The sequence below is a fragment of the Tribolium castaneum genome, chromosome 3 (genome assembly GCF_031307605.1).
Source record: "Tribolium castaneum strain GA2 chromosome 3, icTriCast1.1, whole genome shotgun sequence".
Classification (NCBI taxonomy): domain Eukaryota; kingdom Metazoa; phylum Arthropoda; class Insecta; order Coleoptera; family Tenebrionidae; genus Tribolium; species Tribolium castaneum.
The window spans coordinates 24,373,758-24,388,693 of record NC_087396.1 but is presented as its reverse complement, the minus strand read 5'-3'; the positions used below and the strand labels follow the sequence as shown (position 1 = coordinate 24,388,693).

The 14,936-nt window shown below is 36.4% G+C and overlaps 1 protein-coding gene across 2 annotated transcripts in view; it reads left to right on the top strand.

Annotated features, from left to right (window-relative positions):
• Nucleotides 1-14,936, top strand: part of ssp3 (short spindle 3) — a 45,438-nt gene that overhangs the window by 760 nt on the left and 29,742 nt on the right. For both annotated transcript variants that reach the window (XM_064355694.1, XM_008196960.3), the window contains exons 3-7: nt 320-3,181; nt 3,468-3,991; nt 4,047-4,179; nt 6,666-6,793; nt 14,621-14,786. In XM_064355694.1, coding sequence (XP_064211764.1) covers nt 320-3,181; nt 3,468-3,991; nt 4,047-4,179; nt 6,666-6,793; nt 14,621-14,786 — 3,813 coding nt within the window. The remainder of the gene's footprint in view (nt 1-319; nt 3,182-3,467; nt 3,992-4,046; nt 4,180-6,665; nt 6,794-14,620; nt 14,787-14,936) is intronic.

Below are 14,936 nucleotides of genomic sequence, written 5' to 3'. Positions count from 1 at the left end.
AACTACGGAGATTATTAGCCGAGCTATCAGCACTTATCTAACATCCTTTTATCACAAAAAATGTTGAATTACTTTAACATTTTTACGAATACTGTCTTTAGAAAATAACAAAACAAATTAGTAATTTAACGAAATTATTTTTTAAGACTACGTATAATTTTAGGATTCTAAAAGTACCCTGTATAAAGTGAACATTTTAATAATAGAAATTGAAAAAAATATTGTATGATAGATGTGATTAATTAGCCGGCTTCGGCTCGTCCAGCTAAACTATTTCTTCACGGAAAAAATTGTACTCCAAAACTGTTTCTGGTTACAGATCGCTGAAATTTACAATACGGTGGAAACACATGAAAGTATTACCGAATGCCAAGAAGTATTATTAGTTTTAGAGAATTACTTGCGTGATTTTAACGCACTAGCGGATTGGTTTCGCCTAAAATGGGATTATGAAAATACTCCACCTTTACAAAGACCAACATCTCTCACTTGGGACATTTGTAAAACGAATTTATCGAAAAGTAATAACAGATCTGGTAAATCGAGTCCTAATCTCGCTTCTGGACGTAATAGTCCTAACGTTTCTGGAAAAATTAGTCCTCGAATTTTAACGAATAAAATTAAAAATTCGGCTTCGGCTCCCACAAGTCCACTTCCTACAATCGACCAACCAATAATCGAAGGAAAAGTTATAGAAACACTTGCATCACCTAAAAGTGTGGACACTCAAACGTCACCCGAATATTTGGAAGAAGCGAAAGTCGAGACAAAAGCCGTTGAAAGTCAGACCGAACAATTGGTTAAATCTCCACTGACTAAACGAAAAACAGAAATCAAGGTTTCGGAGGTTAAACCAAAACCTGTTCCTAAACCAAAAGACGCAAAATCGAATGTTCCATTGGTTAAAAAGGAAACTAAAACCGTCAAACCTAAAATTGACACAAACAACAAACCGAAAACCCAATTCAAGAAAAGTACAGAAGATGTAACACAAGAAGACACAAACTCGAATCAAACAGCTGAGAAAAGTACCAATACTGAAGACTTTCCCAAGTTACCACCAGTTAAAAAACCGGCCAAAATCAACCAAGAATCTCAAACTGAAGAAATCGAGAAGAAACTTAACAAAACTACTAAAATCGAAACGGTTAAAACTACGAAACCTGTCACCACAACCACACGGCCTGCTTATTCAACTGCTTTAACCAAAAGTTTTTCCGCAAAGGCTGTACCAACTGTTAAACCCAAAGTTGAGACTAGACCTGTGGTTAAACCAGCGGTTCGGTTAACTAAACCGGTGGTTAGTGCTCGCACTGCTAATCCAACTAGAAGTGGTTTAGCACGTAGCAAAACCGTTGGCGATATGAAGAGTGTGAAACTAGAACAGAGATCGAAAATTGCACCAAAAGTGGCAAATACGTCCAAGTTTAACAAAACAACCAAACCGCCGGTTTTAACCAAAAGCAAAACCACCTTAACTAGAGAACATTTGAACAAATCTATGTCGTTTAATGACTATGCCAGTTCTGTAGAAACTCTCGTAAATCAAGGGACTATTGTTACAAATTCAAGTAATAGCATTGCGAGTTCTTCGGAAACTCTTAATAATGATAATAAAAATGATCAATTGTCTGACGGTTGGTTGACTGTTAAAACACGTTCAAGATTCAAAAACAGTAATAATCGGTCAAGACGTTCCGATACTGCCCTAACTTGGGCAACAAGGTTTCATCAAGTTAGCGCGACTGCAAGTCTACCAGCTTTAGCCCTGTTGCCTGAAAATAACGAAGTGAATAAAACACCCAAATGTATCGATAAAAGTGTCAAAGAAAATCTCAACACTTTCAAGTCTTTGAAGGATCAAGGGAGGACTCCGTTACGGCGTTCGCACACAACATTGAGTCGAATGACAGTGTCGAAAAGTTCCGTTTCTGAGAAAAACAAGACGAATTTACATATCAAGAAAACAGCGGAAGAAAGACGCATGAAAGTGTCCGATATTGATTCGGAAACGGACGATGAAACAAAGTTCAAAGACCTTCAGGAGGATTCAGCCACTGAAGAAGAACACCGGAAGAAAGCGAAACAATTATCGGAGGAAGAGGATCGTCTGACTAAAGAAATTGAGCAGCTGAAGTGTCTGGAAATTGAAGTTGATACAGAGACGGAAACCGATGGCGAATTGCAAGGTGATAGTGACGATGTCCCGATTGAACCAACCAATGAAGACGACTATTCCATGTCTTTGGAAGCTCGCTATGAACCAATGTTGGCTGGAATGTCTTGGAGTGACCGCATTGATACTTTAGCCGCTTTGGAAGACTTGAATGCCAGACATCCAGGACGTGCTCTAGTGTTACACCAGAAATTATCAAACCCTGCACGTAAAGTAAGCCTTGCTGAAGCTTTACGCAAGTATCAAGTGAAGCAAGCACGTGCTGAACAACGACGTCAAGAGTTACAACAGGAGAAGGCACAAAAACTTCACGCACTTTTGTGTCGTGTCGAAGACGTCAAAGCCGCCAAATTGCAATTAATCGAAGACAAGAGAAAACGAATGGAATCTCGGATGCAGAAAGCGACGCAAAATCGCCGCCGTTACATCAAGGACATCATCAAGAAAGCACACGATGAAGAAGAGAAGTTGAAAGAAATCGCATTCATTAACGAACTCGAAGCGCAAAACAAACGACACGATTTTCTCCAATCGTGTCGTGAGCAACGTGGTCGCATCCAATGCATTAAGGAAGATAGACGTAAACGATTGGAGGAGAAAGCAGCAAAGGAAGCAGCTGTGGAGGAACGACGTAAAGCACTAGAACGGGAACGTAAAGAGAGATTGGATCGTTTGAAGGACGAGAGAAGGCAAAGGGATGAAAGAATCGGACAGCAACAACAACAAAGGGAGAGGGAACGACAGGAGTTGGCAAGGGAGAAAGCGAGAGATCGTGAGGAACGCTTATCAGCGCTTCATGCACAACAATTGGCTTCGACTCAAGAGTTGCAAAAAAGGATCGAACAGAAGCAGGAAGAGTCGAAGAGACGACATGAGGAAAATATGGAACAGATCAGGCAAAAGGCGTTGGAGTTGTCCATCCATCGGTGTCATAATGAGGATAATCAGGCGCCGAATAGTACGCCCTATCCCACCCAGAAGTTTTGTACAACGTGTAACACTTTGGTACGTTGAGTACAGTACCAGAGGTGGAAAAAAGGAACTGTTTAGATCTATTCTAGTACTAAGATCTACTTATACTATGGTACGGCTTGGCCTAAACCTTTCTTTTTTCTTCCTTGTTGTACATCTCTTTGATATACATCTACAAACTTTAGCTGTGAATACCAGAGGTGCATAAAATGAAAAAAAAAAGAGAAACTAGTACTTCTCTTTTTTTTTATACATATTATGACTCACAGCTATACTGTGTTTCGCAGAGGTGTATAACAATGAAATTTGTTTGATTTAGATCAAATCAGAGGTTTACTTAATGAGCCATCTCCGTGGCCGCGCGCACCAGGAGGCCGTAAAACAGGCAAATCCTGGCCAGACTATTCTAACAACCAATGAATTAGAGCAGTACAATTTGAAACAAATTGTTGACGCACCGGCCGGTAAAGAAGATCCGAAAGATGTGGCGGCTAAAGAACGTGGTAGAGCCCATCGTAAACGATGTAAAAAAATTAGACAACGCATGGTAATGAAAGGTGCAGAATTTGAAACTTCGTACAAACCGACCAATGTCGAATGTGCTAATAAACGAAGTTTAAATCGGAATATTAATACTCTCGGTAGTATTACAAATCAAGCTAGTCAAGGGTTGTCTCCGACCAGTTCTAGTCAATTGGATCGAATCCTCAACGAACTTAATAGATCGTTGAGTAAAGGGAGTGATAATGATTTGATTGTGTTTCAAAATGTTGGCGGGTTTACCGTTTTGGGTAAATTGCTTTCGATGGGTCAAGATACCACGATTTCGTCCATTTCGACCAAGTAATTTACATCAGTTTGAAATAATTATTAAATGTGTTGATGTAACTTCTTACAGGACTTTGATTACGTGTTGCAATTTGTGGCAAATTGTCTGTAAAGGATCAGGGAGTGGATCAGCTAATTGCGAATACATTGTTATGTCCAATCGGCTCACACCCGCCATTGATCTACTCAACACTAAATTACAGGTAAGGAAAATTAAAAAAATTATTTCACTCACTACGTTACGCACTAGTCATTTCGGGAAAAGGGAGCGCTGTTTTCAGCAGTAGTTTACCCTGTACATTTCAAGGTGTCGCTATCATTTCGTTCGAATCTTGTCGTTTTGAACGCTCCTCCTCCTCCTATAGGTGGGAGGATACCGTATCGACTGAATCCACCCAGTGGCGCTCCCTTTCGTTGAATTGTATACTTTTCTTGGTCGTTCACGACGACGGTATTTACTGCATCCTATTCAACGACTCTTGTGTAGGATAGAGATAGAGAAAAAGTATCTTAAGCACGTTAAGATTAGGGTTGAAAATCGTGAAAAATGTTTGAGGGGTGAGGGAAAGTAAGAGGTGGGTGCATTAGTGCGAAGCTTTTAGCTGTCGTCGTGCTGTGAGAGGCTCTCTATCCGCTACCACCGACCGAGTTGCCTATAAAACAGAAATGCACGCCCTGAATTAATATCAAACCAACGAACGGTGAAGGGCTTTCTAAAATGCCACCGAAAAATCTTTTTCATGCGAATCTTTTTTCTTTATGTGCGGATAAATCTAATATGGCATCGGGTTTTTTACTCTTTAATACAAAAAAAGAGAGTTGGAAGATGAAAAGGAAATTTCTGTAAATTCGAATATAGCCCCCTTAATTAAAAGAAAATGTGAATTGAGATTCAAGATTAATCGTTCTACAAAAAAACCTACCCACCATTTTTTTATTAAGTTTAAGAATGAAAATCAAACTGTTTTTCTATACAAAATGTTCACATCAAATTTTTGTAGGAAACGAGTATTTATTGCGAGATACTTCCAAAAAATGTCAAAAGCTAATAGAATCTGCCAAAGGCTTTATTAATTCTCTTACTGATAATAAACAAATATTTTACAAAAATTAAAAAAACTGACATTAACGAGAAAACTGGCACTGTATTAGCTGTTTTCGTCTTTGCAAAATAAAATTTTGCTGCTAAACACACGTGTTCAATGGGATTTAAATCAGGTGAATGTGGCGGCTATGCAAAACATTAATTTCGTGGTAATATTGTCTTTTTCATTTAAACTAAGCAAAACTACAAAAACTTTATGCTAATCGATATTAGATTAAAACCGAAATTTTTGTTTACTGTTTCAAATACTATTGGCTGTTTCAAAACTATAAAAACGGCAAAAAAGGCTTTATCTTTTTGTTCTTGTCTTATTTTATAATAGGCACTTGAACCAAGAACAAAAAGGTTATTTAAAAATTTTATTTTAATTTATTTATCTTATTTCTTTTTTTTTATTTTTTTATTTCTTTTTTCATTTTTTTGCTTTATTTTTTGAATTTATGTATTTGTTATTTAAAAAATTAAAAAGGAAGTCATTACTCAAAAACAAATAACTTCATAAATGTCAGTATGGTACCAAAATGTAGCATTTAAAAAATAAAATCGAGCCGATTGAGAATTTTTTTGGAAGATGACTAATAATAAAGATGTGAATTTTGTGCGTTACTTTTGTTTCAGTCTCTGTATACAAAATTTTTTCTTTTTGGGATTTTTTTAGATTATTTCGATGTGAGAACCAATCGTAGGTATAGAAATATGCTTTTACAAAAAATCTGGTTATAATTTTGTCTGTTTTTAAAAGATGCAATTTTGTGTAGACATTAATTACAGTGAGCATTTTTTGTTGATATGGGATTTTATTTAAATAAAATTGGCACCTACACATACTTGTAAATTTACATAAATTGTGAATGAAAATTGACTAGAATTATATGCTACAAACGCTTCATTTTGGGTAAACACTGTTTGATATTTGGAAATTTATTTAATTACTGAATATTCAAATGACATACAAAGTTTTAACATGTGTGCTCTTTATATTCAAAGAGATAACGTTTATTGGAACGATTTTGTTAAAAATTGTAGTTAAACTATGGTGGGTAACATTGTTGGTAAGTTTTTTTGTAATTTGTATGCTCAGACATTCAAAATTGCTCGCTTTATTGTTGCATTCCCAATAATTCTGATAAGATACATAAGTTTAAAACGTCATACGCTCTGTGATCTGATTTCGTTTTAAATTGTTAAATGTGACGTTAATGTGATTGATTCCCTCGAACTTTTTATCTCTTCGACGTTTCAAAATTAAACACATCAGAGTCGGACGTCGAACAAAGGGGAACTACACTCGCATACATTTCGTGAATTGAAAAACTATAAACGAGAAAAGCGATACAATAAAAATATACGACACGAACAAATAAAAAATCGCCGATGCACATCAAAAGAAAAGGGTAAACGCGGATGCATATTAGACGTAATTGGATTGAATGGATCGGGGCAAATGGACCGCTGGACATTCAATTTCGGGGACTTTTACGTTTTTTACATGCTCAATAAAATCGGAAAATTTAATAATGCCGGGACGGACAAAATTGAAGCGCTAAAGTTTTTCAAGTTTATTAGATTTTTTTTATTGTTTAGGGTTTGGGTTGTTCAGAGGATTTGCCACCGACTGATAGTCTTTGTACGGCTTTGATGCAGCTTTTGGCCACGGTTTTGAGAAATACGCCGAAAAGTGTCCCAGCACATCGGTTTCACGACATAGTAAGGTAAGTTGTTTGTCATTTAATTAATGCCGGAGAATAAGAATAGCACGGTTTCTAACACCCGTAACCTGATCCAAGAGTAAAGAAATGTCTGTCGCATCAGACAATCGGCCTCCGTCCGTCCCTTCTATTTACACAAATCGTGTTTGTGTTGCACTCCACACAAGAAACCGACTGTTCCTTTGTCGGGGTGTCCCACACTATATTGTTTTTGGTCCCTGTGGAAGAAAGTCAAAACCTTTGTTTTTCTTCTTCGGATCGAAAAAATCAAACGTTTTCTTCTTCGTCGAATATTCTTTTTATTATTTTATTAGTCAGAGCGGGTCGAGAGATTAGAGGGCACGGACCGGTGCTAATTCGGCTAAATAAAGTCGTCACAATCGAACGTGACGTGAATTTGAAGGAGGGTTTTATTAAATAAATGAAGGGGGTTCACCGTGATTTAGTAGCAAACCCGACATATGGGTCACTTTAAAACGCATGCATCAAATTTAAATAAAGTGCATGCCATTATCGGCGCTCTATGTAAATTCGGAGCGGTTTTTTCACAATCGATTTGCGAAATTAACAAAGGGTTTGTAACTGTATGTATGTGTGTGTGTGTTACGGGTTTATGTAAAAATCGTACCGTGATTTGTTAGGGCGGTGACAAAACTATTTCATTAAAGGGAGGAAAAATCCCAAATGTTTAATTCTAAAAATGATTCATCGCAGATTTATTTTGACTACTTTTTATTTTATTCGATTATGTTGTGGTAAAAAAATAAATACTGGTAGATAGTTTCTCAAAATCTACGATTTGCAGGAAACTAGCAGCAATTTTGATAATTAAAAATCCAAAATAAATTAACAAAACAGATTAAAAATTACTGTATTTTTGGATGAGGAAAATGTAACAACATTGTAACTTTTTTTCAACAATTATTTTACAAATACGAGTTTATCTTTTTAATTTCTGATACTGCTAATAAAAAATTTACGTCATTTGGAATAGTTATTCTATTTAAAAGAGCTAATTGTTGATATATTTATCATTGTTTTTTTTAATTGTTTTAAATGTTCGACATTGTTACTTTATTTCCAGTTAAACAGAATCGTCTGATTGTTAAACTTAACTATTATACAGGTTGATTCTTCAGGGTCTTAATTATTAACATCAGAAACTTTTTAACTTCTAATAATGTAGCTAAAGCTTACTTATTATCAAACTTTAATGTTTTATTTAGCTGATTCATTATCGATTAAGCTTTAAAACAATTCAAAACTTATTCATTTATCGCAAGGCGTTTAAGTGCTGTGATATTTTGTATGAACTCTGCAAATAAAAAAAATTGGCAAAAAAAATTGACATGTGTCAAAAACTATGACAGATAAGTACTAACAACTAGAGTAAATTTTCCTTAGATTGAAAAGACGAATTTAAAAAAGCTATAAAAATAGGCGGTTATAAGAAATATTACAAGTTGAAATGTTTCTAATGCTGAACTGATGTGACATTGACGTTTTTGTTGAAGCACTCTTCGCTTCGCTTGTCATTTTTTTTCATTTTATGACGTCTAATCTTAAAAAAATTGGATCTTTTTTTGGAAGTTTAATTATTTTTTTTGTTTTGGTTTAATTTTTTCCATTGTGCAATAGTTTCTTTCTACGTTCTCTAACTTACGAGTATCGATAGAATTGTAGTGTGTAAACATATTTTAAATAACCAAGTCAAGAAATAATAATACTGAACTGGTGTTTTTGTCTGAAAAAAATATTTTCCTTTGGAATATCCGTGCCGAGGCCAATTTTCTCGACTCTTTCTCCATCCTACACACATGCAATAGTTGGAAACCTTCCCCCCCAAGTAATCTGCTAATGGGTGCGGGTGCCAAGTGCGATACGCGTTATGAATTCGATTAGCGCCACCGGACCGCACCCATTCATCCACATTACGTGACAGTGTAACTGCAGTAGCCGCCACCTCGACGACGACGACGACGACGACCAAAACCCTCCCCAAAAAAAAACACACGAAAATTCCAAAAAGCGAATCTCTCTGGATTATAACACACACAGGGTGGTGCGTTTCGATGTGTCAGGTCGACAGATGTGCAGATGAGTAGATAAGGGCGCGTATGTCTGTCTGCCCTGTCACCGGCCCTCTCATCCGACACGGCTACTTAATATTTGATACTCATTATTATTAGACCAGTTGGGGGATTGGATGGCCTCCATGGACATAAACAGACAAGCCGCCAGGGTACGCATTTCGCCTCTTTAATTTAGAATCCGCAGAAGATTATCGCAAAATAATTGATTTTTAACGAGGGGGAGGGTAAACGCATCAAAATTTATTATTTATAGGAAAGAAAAAATGTAATGAAATTTTATCCATCAGGTGATGCATACCGAAAGCGCGTCTTAACTGATTTCTACGTCTCAAGTTTCAATTAACGGTGTGATCCACGTTAAGATTCCTATTAAAAGTTGCTGTGCGAGATTAGCTCAATGTTTGCATTTATAAACTCCAGTAGCGGCAAAGACTTCGTTAACTGCTTCTGTGTACCTTACATTTTCAAGTAAATCAACTTGGAATCTCGTTATTATAAACACATTTTAATCACAAGCGTGTACACACTACGAAGAATACCTCCTATCACATCTTCTTATGATCTACTCAAACAAAAATCAAATCGGTTCTCACACGAAGCCCTGATCATAATAAATTCAAGATGCAAGAGAGTAGTTGAAGCTTTCATCGCGGTTCTGCGTAGTCCACTCGAAAGACTCGATGGGTTCTGAGAAACGCGCTTCGGTTTATTTAGTAATCGAGATCACGGTAATCGAATGTTGACCTCTCAAAAATACCACATAAAATTAACAACGCAACGAATTGACATTTTTAATTTACGTGGCCAATTTTTTAAGACTAGGCGTCGTGAAATGAACTTTAATACGACAAGCGATACTTTCCTGTAGAAAACAAAAAGAACAAGTAAAAAAAAAGATAAAGCATTAAGAATATTGCAGAATCGATGATACAATTTTTTTTTTTTTTTTTGGACTAGTAGTTAATCCTTTTTCTTTCTCCTCAGTTTACAACCAGATTTTTCGCAAGAACAAAGAAAACTGAGACACTATACATAAGTATTTTGTATTTTAACGAATAAAGTGTAAGCTGTTCGGTTCCTTAGGAATTGTAGCAACGTGTGCGGTTTTATCGTTGGCATTATTCAAAGCCCATTTTAAAATTCCGCCCCCAAAACATTATCACAGTAGGGAGAGTTCTCCAAAGCCAGTAATGCGCTGCTGAGGGGGTGCTTTTCGCCCCTTTTGTAATGATTAGGCACTTGCACTTGCAGTCTCTGCACCCGGCAATCATTCACTCGATACTGTGATTATTGTTATTACCCCCCACCCAGTATGCATACGTTCCAAATTTTCCACTTTAGTCACCCTTTAAAAGACAAAATTATTTCGCTTGAAACTTTTTCTAAGGTAATAGTGGTGGAAATTTGATTAGGTCTAGTAGGTACCTTGCTCCCTAATCAATTCGTAATTAAATTTCCGGTCTTATTAAGATTTAATGCGCCTCACCACTTGCTAATGAAATAAAGCGGCTACAAGATTTCGGAATAATGCCACATCTGATCCGGGTGGTCCAATTTATAAGCGAATTAAATTACGATAATAACATAATAGGAGGAAATGCGGCGTGTTCGATTGAGACATTCATCGTTGCTCCTCCGACTATCAAACTAAAATAATCGGGGATTATCATTGTTTGCACATGTCACAGTGGGCGAATGAATCTCCCCTTACCTTAAAACCCCCTGTATAGTAGTATCCATGTGCATAAACAGAAAAGGGCCGCGTATTGCTCATTTCGCGGCCATACGGTCAAGTGGGGTAACTCATTTCTTTGGCATAGCATCTCATATTGCTTTCAAAATATTGAAAGCTCGATGGTAATCGGAGATCGCGTAAAAATAAATTCGCTAAATGAATTTTTTTCCTTTCGACACCGACACGGTGCGCTATACTTTGGTATGGAACCATAAATAATTCAATGAGATGTCAGAGTGGAATATCAATAACGCTACTGAAGGCTTCAACATCCATCCCCAAAACTATACATGTACAGGTTCTTGTCGGGCCACCCTTGCCACAGGCAGGAATTCTTGATCGAGTTAATTATTCATAACCGAAACGCCCCCAAAAAATACGCATCATCTATTAGTTTATCTGGACGGTGGAATCGCTGTTTGTGATTGAAAAATTCAAACGGGCTTTTCATAACCGAATTTTATCGTACATGGGGGCGGACAGCAGCCACAACATTACGATTGATTTTTTAATGTAAATGTTATTTATTTATATATACTTAATGGTACCTGTACGGTTGTAGTTAGTTTTTTCAAAGACGTAAATAATGCAACTTTGGTTTTGGTGAGTCATTAAAACGGATTAATTTGTAGCAAACAGAGTTTTATAAAATATCCGTTTTTGTTACAAGTTTTAAATGGAAATGCTATCAAAATGCAACACTTTTCAGTAGTTTGAAACATAAATAAAATATTTATAATAACTACATTATTTTTAATACTAATTCGATTCCATCGAATTCGCATTTTGTAAAATCCATATTGTTTTTAAATAGGCGAAATTAATTGAAAATTGGTACATGTGCATTAACAAAAATGTTGATATACAATTACAATTTATAAACTGGAAAAAATATTAAATGCAAAAATTTGATTTGCATCAAAGGATTTTGTTACAAATTACTACTAAATAAATATCACTGGTCTACAATTTTTTGGTCATTTTTGACATAATTCTGTGATTTTTTTAAGAAATTTTGCGCAATAATTGAGTTTTTGCTAAAAAGGTAAATTTTTGGTCACTTTCGACCAAATTTGGTGATGTTTTGTTATAGTTTAATAAAAACTGATGGTAGACGCAAAAAACTGAAGACACGTTTAAATCTTCATATTCATACTAATTTAATTCAAAGGAGGATTGAATTTTTAGCGTAATGAATTGGTTTGGAGAGCGTTGACGGGTCCCAATCCGCAAATCCAAACAAAAAGTCATATTGAAACTGGCATTATCTTCTTTGATAAAAATTGCAGGAAAATATAACGAGCGGGAGGACTTTGTCTGTAATTAATTTACATTGGGAGGCTTTTTTCCCTGTCGATTCTAATTAAATTTGCTCGCATCTCGAAATATTCCATCTTTGGAAAGTACAACATCAAACAAGCTCGCTTGCTATGGCGAAAAGGGTGTTTTTTGTGCCATCACAGAGGAAAATCTTAATTGACAGAAATTAAAAAGTAATGAAGTGAATTGCGCGCCGCGCCGGCCGTCATGGACGAATGAAATCGAGGATATTCTATTCGAAAGGGTTGCTAAATCCTAATTTGGGCTTGATTATAATAATTACGTCTGGAAAGGAAATTGGTGTTTTCCAGTTATGAAAAAGGCTCTTCGGAGAGCGCTCGTATCTTTTTAAAATATTAAGCTTTTTTAAGTACATGAAACACACATTTGCCGAAATGGATTTTTTCCTCTAGTCAGAGTCAGTCTTTTCCTCCGTTCTATTCGCGATACGAAGATGATTTTATTTTGCCTAATTGAAATGTGCACAAAGCGAAAACTGAAAAAGTATCTGGCTGAAATCCAAATATAATTACGGAGTAGCCTGAATTCCTAAAACTGTTCAAATACCGCCTGTTTGCACAGATCCACAGCAATTTCACGAGAGGCGCGCTTTCTCTTCCCATCGTTCCGCCCAAGAATCCGACGAGTTTACATGGCAAAATGAAAACATCAAACAGCCGAACCCAATTATAAAGATAATTTTTCGTGTATTGCTTTAAAAATGTTGAAAAGTTTAATTGGAGTAGTAGGTACAACGTTCGCAAATGGAAAATTACTGTTTGACTTAGATGTTGAAATATTAAATGGGAAAAATTCGCAAACAGATATATCAAATATTCAGACCTACTATCAATTATTCCACTATTATAAACCCATACTACTTGCGCACTCACTCCTATCGATAAACTCAATTTATGGAGTGCTTCAATGTCGGATGCATTATTTGCTTTCGAGGCACGCATTTATTATTCGATTTGTAACAAATACTAGCTATTATTGAACGTATTTCGGGTCTTGTATGCCAAGGGAGGAAGAATATACTGAATGTGACAGTAAGTCTCTCGAGATCTTCCTTTGTTCTTCAAACAACACTTCTTTTGCGTTCTAAAATCATATAAAAAACCTTTGATAGTACTTTTCAGACTTGACATTATTTATGTTGTTCTTAGAAATGAACGTTTCTAAAACAGTTTGAGAAATGAAATCTAATGACCAAATAGCTTATTCTTACTCTTACTCTTATAGAGTTAAAACAAATCTTTGTTTTTTCAAATAAATTATTTTTGTGTTTTGTCTTTTTGGGATATGGACCTATTCGGAGTAAAATGTTCTAAGAAATCAAATGGCCCCGGGAAATCCAGAAAATCTAGGGTAAAGTCTCATTAGCAACAAGGACCAAATAACTTTTTTCTTACTAAATCTTAAACATCGAAAAGTGTAAAATTGGGAAAAGTTAAAACGAATTTTGATTTATTTCTTATATCATAAAATATTCTGAGAAATCAAATGACTCGGAGAAATGCAGAGAAATAAAAGAAAAAACTAGTTCGTAATAAGCTTGACTAGTGTTAATGGTGGAACAATGTATATAATCATTTCATTTCTGGTCAATTTCCGATTTGAGTCATCGCTCTCCTGAGCAAAGTAGATGCATCCACATGTCATTTCCCAGACACCCATCGGTAACAAGAACCCAGAGCTAGTTGAGCCCCTCTGTCTAAACATCAAACGAGGGGAAGCGAGATTTTGATTTCTTAGCACAATTTCTCAACAATTGCGAGTATAGTTCCCGAATCAGGTGCTTCAATTAATTAAAATAAAGCTTCGATATTCATCGCTTTTCTCTCCAACAAGTTAATAGCAAAGTTAGGCCGCTCCAAGCTTATGAACTACTTCACAGACAGGTCAAGCGTGCTCTAGTGGCTTTTGCTAGATTCAAATGCTGTTTTAGATTGTTTGTGTTGCCCTCATCGGTCTATATTGAACTCGTGCTTTATTTGCATGTGTCTCAGGATGGAGAGAGTTTCACTCGCTCGAGCATGATGTGTAGTAAATTAATTACGGACGAAAACGATGATAATAAAGAAGCAGAAGGACGACTGTGTGTTTGCCAAATAGCTGGAAACAAAACAAACGGAATAAATTAATCTGTAACGATTGGACTTGACGGTGATTAAAAAATAATAAAAAGGGAAGTGCGAATGTGAAGGGGACATTACAAGGGGTCCGATCTACTCAGCGATGAATTGACATTATGTCCTCGTTTATGCCACGTCTTTCGACGTTATTCCAGGCGACGGCGACGATTCTAATCACTATCAAATTCACTTCATTGATCCGAAAAGTGATTGTATATTTTATCCTGCGCTCACTCGTTTTGGCAAACATTAGCTTGTTAAACACGATAAATTAATTTTGTATTGGCACTTATCAAGGCCTGAAATAATAAGCATATGATGCGTTTGGAGTCACATCTGTGCCGTTAACTAGCCATCTCGCAATGACCGCTCTAATCTGATAAGGTGTATAAGTTATGTCGGCATGTGTGTGGGAGCCTGGGCACATGCCGCATTTCAACCCACCCTATAATCACATTAGATGTGTCATCTGCAGCCTCTTAGCTCTGGCGCTTTTACTCGTGACACTATCCATCCAAAACACATGTTCCGGTCTTTTTTGCAGCTTTTGCGTGTGCGTCGGAATCGTCGAACAATTGGCCCAATGCTGTTTGGCGGTGAGAGGCCCCGTCCATGACGTCCCTCCAGCTTGTGTCTTCCTCCTTGCTGCCTTGGAGTTTCTAGCTGCTCTTGCTGATTGCTGTCCAGAGGATGCAGATCCCACACATTTAGTAAGATTTTTCAGATTACAGAAGGAAAAGTAATAATAACTTTGGGTTAAAAAACTCGCATTTATTTTTTTATGGGCAGGAAAGGGCTGATAAAAGTACTCAATCACATCCAAGAAAAAGCATTTTCGAAATTTCATTTTGTTTAAAATT